General features: G+C 39.8%; 1 protein-coding gene across 3 annotated transcripts in view; it reads left to right on the forward strand.

Annotated features, from left to right (window-relative positions):
* celsr1a (cadherin EGF LAG seven-pass G-type receptor 1a) overlaps positions 1–16,555 on the forward strand; it is a 313,982-nt gene that overhangs the window by 230,008 nt on the left and 67,419 nt on the right. For all 3 annotated transcript variants that reach the window (XM_043713695.2, XM_043713696.2, XM_043713697.2), the window contains exons 7-9: positions 9,607–9,764; positions 14,182–14,345; positions 15,543–15,668. In XM_043713695.2, the coding sequence (XP_043569630.2) occupies positions 9,607–9,764; positions 14,182–14,345; positions 15,543–15,668 (448 nt within the window). The remainder of the gene's footprint in view (positions 1–9,606; positions 9,765–14,181; positions 14,346–15,542; positions 15,669–16,555) is intronic.

Genomic DNA, 16,555 nt, shown 5'->3' on the forward strand with positions numbered 1-16,555 from the left:
GGAGCTTGTTAAAATATTTGATCCGTCTCTTTCCATTGTAATTCTTGTGTTTCATTCCGAGGCACACTCTGAGACGTATGAGGCAGAAGCCCTGAATCTCAGGCTTGCACCAGTTTAAGTAGAAACTAGTCATTAAGAGCTGCCTGAAAATAAATGAGGGAAAGGAGAATTAGTTCCTCTTATTGTTTTTTTTTTCTTTGCTGACAGTATCCTCCCATTGCTTGAACGGCAAAGATTGGGAATGTAGCGTTTCAAATATTGTGGACAGAAACTTCTATCATTCTGCAATGCAGCAACTGTATCATCTTCACAAACACAATACAAGTAATAAATGTAACTTCCTCAGATAGTGTTAATAATCATCCATTGCTCTGGTTTCGGGAAATATTTTTTAAACTGAGAAACAGAAGTGAAAGAAAATAATCACATAGTTCAAGATACTGCCAAGGCTAAAGAATAAAACAAGATATTTGGCAAATCGGTGAAGTACTGGTGCTGCTCTTGGAGTTTAAAATTGGTGAAAGACAAACTGAGGATGATATTAGATATGAGACCTGGAGAGGAAGAGATTGTGCTGGTGGCTGCAGCAGGTATTTGAAGCTTTTGGTTATATGGGTATTGTTGAAAGCTAGATAGTGATCACTGCTCAAGCAAGGCTCCTTCAAATATTAACCTCTGCTGGTGATGTGATGAAATTTCAAGCTAAATACAGGAATTATTTCCATTCTGTATAACATATTGACTATGTAAACAGTATAAAATTACAAAGCTACTATGAGAATATGGATGGACAAAACTGGCAGTGGGTTGGGGGCGGGGGAGATGCAATGGCCTAGTGGTATTAGATTATTAATCCAGAAACTCAGCTAATATTTCTGGGGACCTGGGTTTAAATCTTACCAATAAAAAAAACTGGAATTAAGGATCTTCTGATAACGATGAAACCATTGCCAATTGTTGGAAAAAAGCCGAGTGGCTCATTAATGTCCTTCAGGGAAGGGAATCTGCCAAGCTCACCTCGACTGGCCTATATGTGACTCCAGACCCATAGCAATGTGGTTGACTCTCCGCTGCACTCTGAAGTTCCCTAGCAAGCCACTCCATTCAAGGGCAGCTAGGGACAGGCAATAAGTGCTGGCCAGCCAGTGACTCCTATGTCCCATGAGTGAATCGAAAAAAAACTATGGTAAATGGATTCCATATGGGTAATTATGAGGTCAATTACTTTGGAACAAATATGAATTGAGTGTCTTCTAAATAATTAAGCAGTGACAGTACAAATCAACTTAAGAGTCTGTGCATGGATCATGAAAATGCCATGGACAAGTATGGCAAATAAACAAAAAGCTCATAGAAATTTGGCTTTTTTGGGAGAAGACTAGAACATGAGGGGAATAGAAGTTGTGCTTCACCACCAGTACAGAGCCTAGTCAGGTAACATCTGGAATACTGCGTTTGGATCTGGCATCACATCTGTTGGTCTTGGTAAGAATGTTGGAGAGTCATTGAATGTTGGAATGACACTAAACTCCAAAGTTTAAATTACAAAGAGAGATTGTAAATAACTGATCAGAAAAATAACTGATAATAAAAACTTACTTTGCTTTGTGTTCAGATAAGCTATTCAATAACATTCACTGAGTACAATTCAAAATTGTATTGAAGTTGTTATTGAGAGTTTATTTCATCTTTGCAGCTATTTGAATCTTGGAATGTTTCACATAAGAACATGGGGATGAGGGTGTCCCGCAATTCACAAAGCTCATAACCCTAACCCTAATCTTGTCCTGTCTTGTTGCATCTGCATATCACCTCGTTTCCTTCGTCTCCAAAAATTATTGATCTCTATCTTAAATACACTCTAAAGCTTTGCATCCATAGCCCTTCAGATGGAGAATCCCAAAGATTCTCACACATAGTGGCCAAGAAATTTCTTCTCACCGCAATTTAAAGTGGTTACCAAACTTGTTACCGAAATGTGACCCATAATTCTAGACTGTGGTCAGGAAAAATCTTCTCCCAGCATCTACCTGTCAAGCTCTTTAAGAATTTCATATGTTTCAATAAGTCCAAAATTGGTCTCTCCAACATCATGTACAACCTCAACAGGACATTGCAAGTCCAATACTCAGTGGTCTGAGCAATGAAGGCATGCCTGCTAAACTGCTCCTTCACTATCCTGTCTACTTGTGATGCAACTTTCAAAGAACTATGTACCTGAACCCCAGCACTCTGTTTGACAACATGACCCTGGGCCACACTGTTAACTGTATATGACCTGCCCTTCTTTGTTTTACCAAAATGCAATACTTTACATTTATCCACATTAAACTTCATCTGCCACTCCTCAGCACATTGGCCAAATTGATCAAAATCCCTTTGTAATCTTAGATAACCTTCATTATGCTATTATGCTACCAATTTTGGTGTCATCAGCAAACTTACTAGCAATTCCTCCTAAATTCTCATTCAAATTATTTATATAAAATGACAAACAATGTGAACCCATCATCGATCCCTGTGGAACACCACTGATCACAGGTATCCAGTCTGACAAACAACCCTCCACCACTACTCTGTCTCCTACCATCAGGCTCATTTTGTATCCAATGGCAAGCTCTCTCTGAATCCCATGTGATCTAACTTTACTAATTAGTCTGGCATGCGAAACCTTGTCAAAGACCTCACTAAAATCCCCGTAAAGAGCAGCTCTGCCCTCATCAATCTTTGTTGGTCACATCTCAAAAACCTCATTCAAATTCGTGAGACATAATTTCCCACGCACAAAGCCATGCTGACTATTCCTAATCATTCCTTGCCTCTCCAAATGCGTGTAAATCCTATCTTTCAAAAACCCCTCCACCACTATCAGGCTCACATGCCTGTAGCTCCTAGACTTCTCCTTGCAGCCTTTCTTAAACATAGGCACAACATTAGTCACCCTCTGGCACCTCACCCATAGCTGTAGATGATACAAATATGTCTGCTGGGGGCCTTGCAATTTCTTCCTTGATTTTCCAGGAGGTCCTGGGAAACACTAGATCAGGTCCTGGGGATTTTATCCACCTTTGTGTTTTAAGACCTCCAGCACTGCTATTTCTGTAATGGGCTGTTTTCAAGACGTGAATATTTATTTTCCTGAGTTATTTAGCCTCCATTTCTTTCTCTACAGTAAAAATTGACACAGAATATTTGTTTAGTATCTCTCCCCTCTCCTGTGGTTCCACACTTGGATGACCTCATTTTTCTTGAAGGGGCCCTATTCTCTCCCTAGTTGCTCTTTTGATCTTAATGAACTTGGAGAAACCCTTTAGGTTATCCTTAACCTTCTCCGTCAAGATTGTCTCATATCTTCTTGTATAATGTTTCCACACAATGCACACTTTGACTGTATTCCTGTACTCATGATTCTGTGCTTGAGCACACATGACAATTAAATCCAAATCCCTTTTGCCCTCATGATTTCCCTCGTAAGAATGCCCCATACCCCTTATACTTTTCAAGAGATTCACTTGATTCCAGTTGTCTGCACCTAATGTCTGACTCCTTATTCTTGACCAGAGCCTCAATATCTTCATTTATCCATTGTTCCTGACTCTTACCAGCTTTACCCTTCATGCTAACAGGAACATACTGCCTGTGAACTCTTGTTGTCTCACTTTTGAAAGCCTCCCACTTGCCAGTTGTCCCCTTATCTATGAATAGTCTACTCTGATCAATTCTTAGAAGTTCCTGTCTCATGCCATCAAAATTTGTCTAGCTCCAATTAAGAACTTGAACTTTTTTAACACAGCCTATCCTTTTCCATAATTATTTTAAAACATGATCATAATTCTATTAAAATAATTACTGGTCCCAAAATGCTTCCCCAATAACAGTCACTTACCTTGTCTTATTTCTCAAGAGAAGGTCAAGTTTTGCTCCATCTCTAGTACCAGACTTCTTTATTCTTGTGTTCTAATGCCTTTGCAATTAGAATTAATATACCTTTTATTTTCTTAACTGCTTGATGTTCCCCTGCATATGAATTTCCATAATTTGACGAGACCCAGTGTCTCAGAAATCTAGTTTCTAACCTCTATATTTATTTGTATTTTCCCACCAAAGTAGATGATTCACCAAAGCAAAAGACAATTTACTGATATCAACATTATTATCAATCAACTCTGCAGCATACGAGGTAAAAACAATGACTGCAGATGCTGGAAACCAGATTCTGGATTAGTGATGCTGGAAGAGCACAGCAATTCAGGCAGCATCCAAGGAGCTTCGAAATCGACGTTTCAGGCAAAAGCCCTTCATCAGGAATCTCTCCACGCTTCAGGCTCACTACTTTTATTCCTGATGAAGGGCTTTTGCCTGAAACGTCGATTTCGAAGCTCCTTGGAAGCTGCCTGAACTGCTGTGCTCTTCCAGCACCATTAATCCAGAATCTGCAGCATACTGTGTTACTGCTGAATGTGAGAATAAAGACATAATATACATTTGGATGGTCAGTTAAAACTCATTACCTCACAATTGATTTGTCATCAAGGAAGAAGCAATGGGATCTTGCTGAATTCGGGCAAGTCATAGTGTGCCTTGTGAATTGGACCTTTCTCTGCACCTTTCAGCTCAGAAATGCTTTGTGCTGTGAGAACAATAGCTGCCTGAAGGAAAGCAACTTCACAGATTAAATTGTTCAATTTGTGGGCCAGTTTCTGCTATATATTTGGTAGATAATTCAAATGTAAATCCAGTGAGTTCTTAAAAGTATGATTGGTTAAGGACAAAAAAAGTATTAATATGGTACGTTGATGCTGTGGCTAAATTGAATTTTGGTAAATGTGCATGTTGCTTTTACAGTAAGACCCGCCCCATAATCTTAACAATAATTTAACCAGCAGAGACCTTAACACCAGTTGCCAAACACTCAGGTTGGTCAATATCAAGACAAGGTGAGATTTCCAACAGTATAATGTTTGCAAACTCGACGCTATCTTCCTTTGCATCTCCATGTCTGGCCCTGGCTTTGTCAACTTTTTTGTTTGCCCTCACTAGCAAAATCTAATATGCTTCAGTCTCATTGTTCTGTTAGTTGTCAACAACAATAAATTGTATTTGTATAGCACCTATAGTGTAGTAAAATAGTGTCTTCAAGAAGGATAAAGAGGTTGAAATTTTTAGTAATCTACTTACAGCACTTTGGTTTGTTGTCATGACATTTTTAACCTCAGCAGCAAGGCCTTTCAGGGCCCTGTATCTTCCCCTTTGTTCCTGAGTCTCTAACCCACAGTTTAATCACCTCAGCCACTGATTGACTGTACAGTTCATTTCTCCTTGGTCTCCCAGTGCAAACTGTTTACAGAGTTCAGCTGATCTAGATCGGTGACCTGCATTGTCTCCTCCAAAGTGTTTGCAACATCCAACTAACATCACCTTCCTTCTACAGCCACTGATTCTCTCTGATAGCTAGGTGACTGCTTGTTCTTTGTTCCCTTCATTTCTCAATGTTATTAAAATTTTCTGTTGAGACCCTTTGTCCTGTTCTTTTCGACCTCCCGAAGTTGTTTCTTAAAATCCTTTTTCTTTGACTCCATCTGCGGCCTTCTATCTTTTCCTGCTCAGCACTTTCACCTTTCTGCTGTTGAGACGATTCCTCCTGAGAGCAGTGGAGTGCGAATTACCATGTTTATTATTCTGGTAAAACCTTCCCTGCTATTTCTGGTTCTCTTTTTTTTTATGGAAAGTGAGTTTTTTCATTTAATTTATATTCTGAACTTGCTGGAGCTAGGAGCTGTAACTTATTAAACCAGTATTGCAAATAATTGGGACCAATGGATCATTGACCTGGAAATGGAACTGTCAAAGCCCAATCCTGACACTGGCTGTTTGCTGCTGCTACTGTTATCTCACAATCAGTGTAACAACTCTTAGTCAGTGTGTGGACAGCTGCACGTTTTGGATTTGATGAAGTATGTCAGAGACTGAATAAACATCATGTGGCATTGCCAGAGCTTGGGGCAGTTTGAGTAAAAGGACCAATCTCATATAAAGGTTTTGAGATTTAAGTGAATGAATGTTTTTTTGAGAATACAAGAGACTTTGTGAGCTGATTGTGTGTGAACTGACTCTGTGGGCCAGGTAGGATGATTGAAGCTAGTGGCCAATTGAATATTTGTACAAAATAGCACTGAACTTGTGGGAAAATAGAATGTTTGCAATTCTGTCAAAACAGCTATCAGTGGCTGAGGTTTGAATTAGGTGGTGCAGACTTTGTATTTCAATTAATGCAGTGACAAAATGCCATTTGGAATGTATCTTTGACATGAAACCTTTAACCCTTCAAATACTACAATGTCAGTAGCACTTCAAATGCAGTTTCTAATTGGTTCAAAATATAACTGCAGTAGCACTTGCTAATACTTTGTGGATGAATATATAGGTGATCGCTCTTGGATCAGCTGCTCGTTGACTTGAGGCTCAGAGGTTGCTGCATCTTAGTTTAACACAGTTGGTTGATGTCTCATCATATGTTAGCAGAGCAGTTGGACTTGGGTTTTCTGCAAAAGTTCACCTTGCTGTGGCCCAATAATGATCAACAGACCAAACAATGGCACTCATTTGGCTGAGGAAGGCCATGTAGATGCTGTGGGCACTTCCATTTAAAAACTAAAGCTCTGAAAAATGAACTTGATTTTGTTGTCTTTGAGAACAATCTGGTTCATAATGTTCTTGAAAGAGTTAATATTGAGCACTGCCATCAGCACCAACTATTGGTGATAATGTCACGTGGACTTGGCTGCAGAATAGCTTGAAATCGCGAAGGAGTGAAACCTTAAAATTCTCTGGGTCACCTAAATACCTCTGTAGCAATGTCTATCATAATAATGCAACTTGTAACTTGTTGCTACATGCAATAAACAACATACAGTATTGTCAATACGAGAGACTCTTCTAGAAGGACCAAAGAATGGAGTTCTGCTCCCACACGAGTTCAAATAGGCCTGTAGTTTGCTACATTTAAAGAAAATGGTCGCAGCAACTTTCTTAAGCATCAGCTAATACAGGCCTGGTGGGTTGGAATGCCAGCATAATGGTTCTCTCTACCTGAGTTCAGTGATCTGCTGTGATGGTATGGGCCTACAGTATCTACATGAGGGTATGCCTCTGTATATATGTGTGTGCGTACTCTCGATGGTACAAGTTCACTTCCAATTTGCACAACACCTCAATTTTAACATTCTTATCCTTGTCTTAAAATTCCTCTGTGCCCTCATCCTCTCTTTCTCTGCAGCATCTTCACTACAAGATATCTGTGCTATGCCAATCTTGCCCTCTTGTGCATTACCCATTAAATTGGTGGCGGAATCTCTAGAATTCCCTTATTACATCTCTCCATTCCATACCTTTCACTTCTCTTTTCAGATGCTCCTTAGATTCTGCTTCTTTGAGTCTCAGGATCACAATTTGTTTGATAGCAGTGGACATTGTGGACTCCTTCCCAGTCAGCTTCATTCTGTTTTGTGACCCAGTGGTCGTGGATGAAGTGTCAGCTTTGCTAATGTTCTACACTACCAAACTGCAATTTAATCCATTTAAATGCTAATAGTGAAATAAATGCAAAATACTGCGAATGCTGGAAATCGGAAATTGAAACAGAAATGCTAGAGAAACTCAGCAGGTCTGCTAGCATCTGTGGAAAAAGAAACAGTGAACATTTTGAGTTCAATATGCCTCTCCTTCAGAACTGAAAGGGACTGGAAAATTATCATGCTGTTGACAGAGGGAGGGGGAGGAGGTGGATCAGTTGGTGAGGGTGTCAAGATAGTGAGAGCACTAATGGTGGTGGAGGAGTTTTGGTACAGACCTGTGTTGGTGGTAGATGTCAATAGAAAAAGGGTCTGTTCTGCTGAGAGCAAGCCAGAGCAGAGAAGAGAGTGGAGGGGGAAGGGGACAGTAATCAAAATGGAGGACAGTGTTCACTGTCTGAAATTGTTCAACTTGATAAGTGATAAGTCCCGAAGGCTGTAAAATGCCTATTGTAGAAAACGAGGTGCTACTCTTCCAGCTTGTGCTGAGTTTTTCTGGAACAGTGCAGCAGGCCCAGAACTGAACTGTTAGCTTGGGAGGAGGGTACTGTATTGAAATGGCAAGTAACTGGAAGGTCAGGATCATTCTGACAGAGTGGCATTGTTCCACAGAATGGCCACAATCCAGGCTACGTTTGCTCCCCCACCCCACTCTCAGTGTACAGAAGAGCACATTGTGAGCAGTGAATACAGCGGACTGGATTGAAAGAAATCCACAAAAAAAACTAACTGTGGAAGGGCGGGCGAAGATGTGTTTGGTGGTGATATCCTGCTGGAGGTGGCGAAAACAGCAGAGACTGATCCTTTGAGTGTAGAGACTAACAGGATGGCAAGTGAGAAGAAGAGGAACCCTATTGTTCTAGGAAAGTGAGGAGGAGTGAGAGCAGACATGGCTGAGAGTGCTCACAATCATATGGTGGGGTTCCTCAGTTGATAGAAAAGGAAGATATGTCATAAGCATATATGTGGAAGGTGGCATCATTGGAACAGATGAGATGGAAAAACTTGGAGAACGGAATGGAGTCCTAGCAGGAAACTGGTTGTGAGGAAGTGTAGTCAAGGTAACTGTGGGAGTCAGTGGGTTTATAATTGACATTGGTGGGCAGCCTATCCACAGAACTAAATCTCAAAGTTATTTTGTCCACTCTTGAGAGTTGCTGAGCCTTCAGTGTTGCTAACCTGCATGTAAACATCTGGAATCAGTAAGTGGAATGAGCATATAAGTATATATTGCATTTGGATAAATAAAAGTTTGAGTCCATGAAATGGTCTAGTGTGATTGATACCCATGTGTGCTAGGAAATTGGCTGCCTCAAACAACATCGTAGGTCTCTAATTGAAATGTCTTTTAAGAAGCTGTTCAGCCTTTGATATGTGGTCCATGATTCAATCATCCCTTGTTAATACAATATTGCATTTTTCCATCGACACGCATGGCCAGATCAAGGCATTTTAAAAATGGACTGTCACTGAGGTTTTGTGCATAACTATCAATGTATGAAACAATTAATCTGAATTTCTTTCTGTTGAGGATTGATTTCAGTAAATCCTCTCTTCCTTTTAAAACTTGGAACTGTTTTTGTTGCTTTTTCATTTGAAGTACAGCAAACAAATTACTTCAGTGGATTTTATAGGTAAATGTTCTACTATCATTTGATCACCGTACATGCTGTATATGTGTCTGTTTCAGAGAGGGAGAAAGCATATTGGGCCCAGAACTCTTGTAAATACCACTCATGAACTGATTAATAGCAGGTTTCTAGGTAAGCATCAAAAAACATTGTTGATGGATTTTGCTCTGTACACCTGATGGGGAAAGACTTTGCAGCTGCTTGCACTCTCTTATGGTTAGTCCAGATTTATGTAGAACAATACAGGCCCAAACTGATTGTTAATTTTAAATAAAATTCTTCTCGTGTTCAATGTATTCATGTTGTTCTGTTTCATAGCTCAATATAGCAGGGATAATTGAAAAAGAGTCATGTGTCTCCTCTAGCCTCACTGCAGAAACTAATTGACCTGTTCTTTTGTTTAGCCAAATATTGGCAGATTAGGTATTCCTCATGGGCCATCAGGAGAGAAGGTTGCAGTAGTTACTGTTGATGATTGTGATACTGCAGTATCTGTGCGATTTGGAAATCGTATTGGAAACTATTCATGTGCTGCTCAGGGAACACAGACTGGATCAAAGAAGTAAGATCAAATTCATTTACCTATTTATACTTGTAGAGTCATAGTCATACAGCTCAGAAACAAACCCTTTGGTCCAACTTGTCCGTGCCAATCTGAGATCCCAATCCAATTTGACCTTGTTCCATTTCCCAGCATTTGGCCCATATCCCTTCTTATTCATATACCCATCCAGATGCCTTTTAAATGTTGTAAATGTACTCACTTCCACCACCTTCTCTGGGAGCTCGTTCCATACATGCACCCCTACACAAAAACATCTTGCCCCAAGTTCCTTTTTTAAATCTTCCCCTCTTACCTTAAACCAATGCCCTCTAGTTTTGGATACCCTCACCCTACAAAAAAGACTTTGATTGTTCACCCTATCCACATCCCTTTTGACATTATCAACCTCTATAAGGTCACCCCTCAGCCTCTTACCCTGCAGGCAATAAAACCCTAGCCTATTCAGCCTCTCCCTATAAATCAAATGCTCCAATCCCAGCAACATGCTTGTAAATCTTTTCTGCATCCTCTCAGGTTTAACACCATATAGAAGAGCAACCAGAATTGAATGCAGTATTCCAAAAGTGGCCTTACCAATGTCCTGTAAAGCTGCAACATGACCTCCCAACTCCAATACTCAATGTTCTGACCAATGAAGGCAAGTGTGCAGAATGCCTTCTTCAGCATTCTATCTACCTGCAACTCCACGATCAAGAAACTGTGAACCTGCAATCCAAGATCTCTTTGTTTGGCAATACTCCCCAAGGCCCTACCATTAGGTGTATGAGTCCTCTCCTGGTTTGCCTTATCAGAATATAATGCATCTCATTTGTCGAGATTAAACTTCATCTGCCACTCTTCAGTCCATTGGCCCATCTGATCAAGGTCTCATTATACTCTAAGATAATCATCTTCACTGTCTACTACACCACCTGTTTTGGTATTATCTGCAAACTTACTAACCATTCCTCCTATGCTCACATCCAAATCATTTATATAAACGATAAAAAGCAGTAGACCCATCACCGATCCTTGCAGCACACTGCTGGTCACAAGCCTCCTGTCTGAAAAGCAACCTTCCACTACACCCTCTTTCTCTTTTGTTCAAGCCAACTTTGTATCCAATTGGCTAGGTCCCCTGGATCCCATGTGATCTAAACTTACTAACCAGTCTACAATGCAGACCTTTATTAAATGCCTAGCTGAAGTCAACTTAGACAACGTCTACTGCTTTGCCTTCATCAATCTTCTTTGTCACCTCTTCAAAAAACTCAATCAAGTTAGTGAGACACGATTTCCAACACACAAAGCCATGTTGACTGTCTCTAACCAGTCCTTGCCTTCCTGGATGCACGTAAATCCTGTCACTCAGAATCCCCTCTAATAACTTCCCCACTAATAATTTAGCAGTTTACAGTTCCTTGGCTTTTCATTACCACCTTTCTTAAAAAATGGCACCACATCAGTCTTCGGCACCTTATCCCTGGCTGTCGATTAAACAAATATCTTAGCAAAGGGCCCAGCAATCACTTTCTGATCTTCCCATAAAGTTCTGGTATATACCAGATCAGGTCCTGGGATTTATACTTTCCTTATTTTGGTTGAATAGATGTTCTCAAAATTTATTAAGAGGATAAATATCAACTCCATTCAATGTTACAGAAAATCACTTCTAATAGAATTTAATTGTGCAAGAGAATTTATATTTATTTTTCGACCTGTCCATTGTTTGCCTATGTCCTGGCCTGTGACTAGGCAGGAGACCTGCTCCTAGTTCTGTCAGTCGTAATAATTAACTAACTACGTGGAAAGAAGTGTAGGCCCAACCTTGATGACCCGACTTCTAACATTTTCTCCCTTCTTGTGTGACAGCACCTGACGTCTGTTTGTTTTATTCCTTTCCTAGATGGTGAGACACAGCCATGGTGATTTGATACTGTAGACCATTAGACGTATCAACAGTATTAGGCCATTCAGCCCATTGAGTCAGCTGTGCCATTCAGTGAGATCATGGCTTGTCTGATAATCCTCAACTCCACATTCCTGCCTTGCCCCTCACCTTGGTCTTTCATTCAGGTTGATTCCTGATTTAAAAATCTGTTTAAAAGTCATGACCCAATGTGCAAACTGACTTTGTAGGCCCACTCACACATGTCCTGATTTTTTAGGTTTACAGCTTTTACAATTGTTACGACATTAGAAAATAATAGCCCTCATAAAAATGGACCAAAGTAAATATTAAGTTGACCATGAAACCTGACCAACACCACGTTTAGAAGATTTGATAAGGAATACAAGAGCCTAGCTTTCATTTCCTTACCTGCATTGATTCTTGATGTGGTCCAGTTTGGAAGGAATCACAGACACACTCCCATGAGTTCATCCAAAGGGCAATTCGTCAGATTAGGGCAACAAGGTGGCTCAGTGGTTAGCGCTGCTGCCTCACAGTATCAGGGACTTGGGTTCATTTTCACCCTTGGGCGACTGTCTCTTTGGATTTTTGCATGTTCTCCCTGTGTCTGCGTAGGTTTTCTCTGGGTGCTCTGGTTTTCTCCCACTGTCCAAAGATGTGCCGGTAAGGTGGATTGGTATACAAGTAATAAAGGGCTGCTCTCACAAGGAAGAAACATCATTTTCCACAAGGAATCACTTAAATTTACAGCAAACACTTATAATTTTTTGAAAGGCATTTAATTGAATGATAAAGGATTAGCTTGTAACTGAATGTTTACAAGTGTAAATATGATATTTAGCCCCTAAAGCCTGGTCCAGCATTTTGGAAAATCTAGATTCTCTGGCCTAACTCTCTGCCTCATATGTCTTAATATTTTTGGTTAACAGAAAATCTCAATCTCAAACTTAACGTTAATGTTAATTTAGTGTGAATCAGTTTTGGCCTAATGCTGGCAAATGGGACTAGTTTAATTTAGGATATCTGGTCACCATGGACGAGTTGGACTGAAGGGTCTGTTTCTGTGCTGTCCATCTCTATGACTCTGTGAGGGGCAGTCACCTTTTCAAACATCGACCGAACTTTTTCCAATGACCATGCATGTATCCCCCAGCAAGGACCGTTAAATCACTGGATAGTGGTCAGAAGTGGCGCTTGAGTCTACTTTAATTTTTCTTTCGACTCTGGTCTGGAGCGCTGACTCCAACAGTACCATTGCAATGTTTTTCTTTGGCTTACTCTGCAGTTCAGAAGTCCAAGCTGGAATCTGTTGTCGATCCTATTTGTGATTTAATTGTGCACGCAGTTCTCCACCTGCACTATTTTTTTCCATCTGCCCCACTCTGCCCATTGCAGCCACCAGAACAATACTGTTTTAATAGTGCATTAGTAAAAATATAAGAACAGAAGGAGGCCATTTAGCCCCTAAAGCCTGGTCCAGCATTCTGGGAAATCTAGGCTGTCTGGCCTAACTTTTTGCCTCCTATCCCTTAATATTTTTGATTAACAGAAAATCTAATTCTCAAATTTAACATTAATGTTAATTTAGTGTAACTTAGTGCTTGAGGGATAGAGTTCAAAACTTCTGTCATCTATTGCTACTTCAGCTTCACTGCTGGTTCGTATTGCTGTTTTTTATGCTGAGACATCTAGTTCTGGAGTCCCCAACTAGTGGAAATACTTCCGATTTCCCCAGTCACTTCCCTTTATATCTTGAAAACTTGGCTCAAATCACCCATAAACCATATCAACTGCCACGAGTACAATATTTTTCGTTAAATTCTTGGTAATTTAACCCAACGGAGTTGCAGGCAGAACAAAACTATTTTTGCTCGGCCTCAAGAGAGTGAGCATTGTGACTCAGTAGCACTTTGGCTGCTAGTGCATGGCCCCTTCATGTTGAGAGTCACTTGTAGATACCAGTGTTGTAATTGACCATTATTGCTGTAGTTCAAAGCGTAAAAGTTAGTTTAAAGCCTAAAATGTTACAGACAGCACTGCTGGTTCTATTGTATTGTAAATCGATTGAGATTGCCTGTGAACATTTATATTTTAAGTAATTTTATCTTAAATTCCAAACTATATTATTGACTAAAAAAGTGAGAGCCAGAGAATGAGATTGCAAAGTGGGTTCCAATAAATATTTAGTTACAAGCTAATCCCCTTATCATTCAATTAAATGACTTTCAAAAAACTATTTAAGTGTTTGTTGTAAATGTAATTGATCCCTTGTGTCGTTGTGGAAAATGATGTTTCTTCCTTGTGAGAGCAACCTTTTATTCCTTGTATACCAGTTCTGCATCACACCCTCTCAATCTTTGTGATGGCTCAGAACAGAAAGACATAGTCATTCAATCACTGTGTTAGTTATCTCTGTTTTTAAGCCTGCTGCATCACTTAAGCTTTTCTTCCCACCCCCCGCACCCTTATTTATATGACAGTAACCTGAAGCTGAGGATGAATTTATCTATATGTCCTCTTTAGGTCTTTGGATTTGACAGGTCCTTTACTGCTTGGTGGTGTCCCCAATCTGCCTGAAGATTTTCCCGTGCGCAATCGGGAATTTGTGGGATGTATGAGATATTTGACCATTGACAGCAAGCAACTTGACATGGCTAGTTTCATAGCCAATAACGGCACACTCGCAGGTATGATCAAAGTTTGCACTGTGCAGAGTTTACTCGTGGATCAGTACGAAATCACAAGTGGTAAGAAGAAACCCGTCTCGCCAGTGATGTGCAGTTATGCATCAGCTCTGAGGAAAGGTCATTCACTCTGAAATGTTAACTCTGATTTCTCTCCACACATGCTGCTAGACCTGCTGAGTGTTTCCACTGATTTCTGTTTTGATTCTGATTTACAGCATCTTTCAGTTTTTATGTGCAGTTTTTTGGTTGCTTCCTTTTCTAATGGAGACTGAGTGCAAACTTTATTGCTTGTCTTTCTAACCTAATTAGTCATTTAATTAATGAGTGGTTTAATATTCTTTCTGTACTTGAGTACATAGTTTGAATTTTTAATGAATATTAATTAGGCTGCAGGCACTCAAAACAATGGCTTTGCCTACAGATATGGTTCAATTAATTGTGAAAGCAAGTTATATCCAAATATTACAGAAAGGAAAGTCTTGAGAATGTTTTTTCACTACTAAATGATAAAATTGTATAAACATATCCAGGTGAAAGACTTCACATTGAACATTGTAACTAGACTCAGGAAGTAAGTGACATATTTCTGAAGGAAGATCAAATTGGGGGACATGGTGACAAGGTCAGGTTTGAAATTCGTTACAAATGGGTGGACTCGTTGGCCCAAATGGCCTTTATTGTTCTTCAAATATCTAATCTAATCGCTCTTGTGATATTTTGGAACATCTACTACTTTCAACTCTTCTGAACTTTTTGATAAATAGTAATCATAAACAATGGGAAATGAGTATATTGGTGTCTGGAAGGAATTATTGGTTTGTAAAAGGAACATTGTGATTTCTCTGAAATACACCCTGGATTAGAAATTTGTTTTGAGCATTTTGAATAACAGGTGGTGTCTTACAGAAAGTGCAGAATGAGATATCACCCAAAACACATTGCTATCCACCTATCTCTATCACAATCTAAACGTTTGCATTTTGTATGAAGCTATTACATTTTCCATAACTTGGCTATCAGCACAGTCACTTCCTTTATAAGCTGGGAGGAGCTTGCATTTAGAGAGTTTATCCCACATTGGAAAGATGGTCTCTGAAAGGAGAAATGGGTAGCAAGTATCAGGAAAGTTTCCAAGTGGAATGGTGTCACTGGTAAGGCTAAAAGATGGATTTTAAGTGCCCCCTTTTTTGATTACAGGATGTGCTGCTAAAAAGAACTTCTGTGATGTAAATGTTTGTCAAAACGGCGGGCATTGTGTGAACAAATGGAATACATACAGCTGTGAATGTCCTGTCAGATTTGGTGGCAAGAACTGTGAGCAAGGTGAGTGATTTTCCTCCACCAGAAAAAAAGGGCCTGCTCGAATTATAAATATCTGATTTGATCCAAGTCACTGCCACTAGCGAAGTCAACAAGTGTCACCAGAGAACTGGTCAATCTACAGGATGCCTGGGCTGAATGAGCTGGTTAACTTATACACTAACCTGAACTGATTCAGCGAACATTTAGTTCAGGTTTACGGTCAAAGTTCTTGTGTTCTTTTTGTTTCTTTCTGCAGCCTATTAGGTTTTTACACCTAATCCTAAATCACTTCTGGTCCCTCTACCCTTAAACAAGGCAGGCTCAGGTAATTTTAGCTACTTTGCTGAACAGACAAAGGTAAAATCTTATAAGCTCCCCAAAAGTGGATGGATGTTTAATACACTTCCAAAAAGCAAAATCTCCATTTGTCAAGCTATTTAATTAACTTCTTTTGTAAAATGAAACAAAGAAACACAGGATATTAGACCATTCAGCCCCTCAAGCCTGCTCTGCCATTCAACTAGATCTTGACTGATCTTCAAACTCAACATAATTTTCCTGCACTATCACAATATCCTGTTAAATCTCAACTGTCTAGAAATTTGTCGATCTCTGTCTTGGATGTCAATTACTCTATCTCCACAGCACCGTGAATATAGAATTCCAAAGATTTACCTTTCTGTTAGTGAAGACATTTCTCCTCACCTCAGTCAGAAACAACCTACCTCCTCTTCTGAGAATGTGTCCTTCAGGATTCCCCCTCCCTGCCAGGAGAATACTTTTTTTTTCTGTAACTACTCTGTCAAGCTCTATAATAATTTTCTGTACTTCAAAATAAATTACCTAAGCTCGAGAGAATATCAGCCGCATCACCTCGATCTCTCCTGATAGGACAATCCTCCATCTCA

The sequence above is a fragment of the Chiloscyllium plagiosum genome, unplaced genomic scaffold, assembly GCF_037043375.1.
Source record: "Chiloscyllium plagiosum isolate Xiang-an unplaced genomic scaffold, Cpla_swu_hap1 HiC_scaffold_23, whole genome shotgun sequence".
NCBI lineage: Eukaryota > Metazoa > Chordata > Chondrichthyes > Orectolobiformes > Hemiscylliidae > Chiloscyllium > Chiloscyllium plagiosum.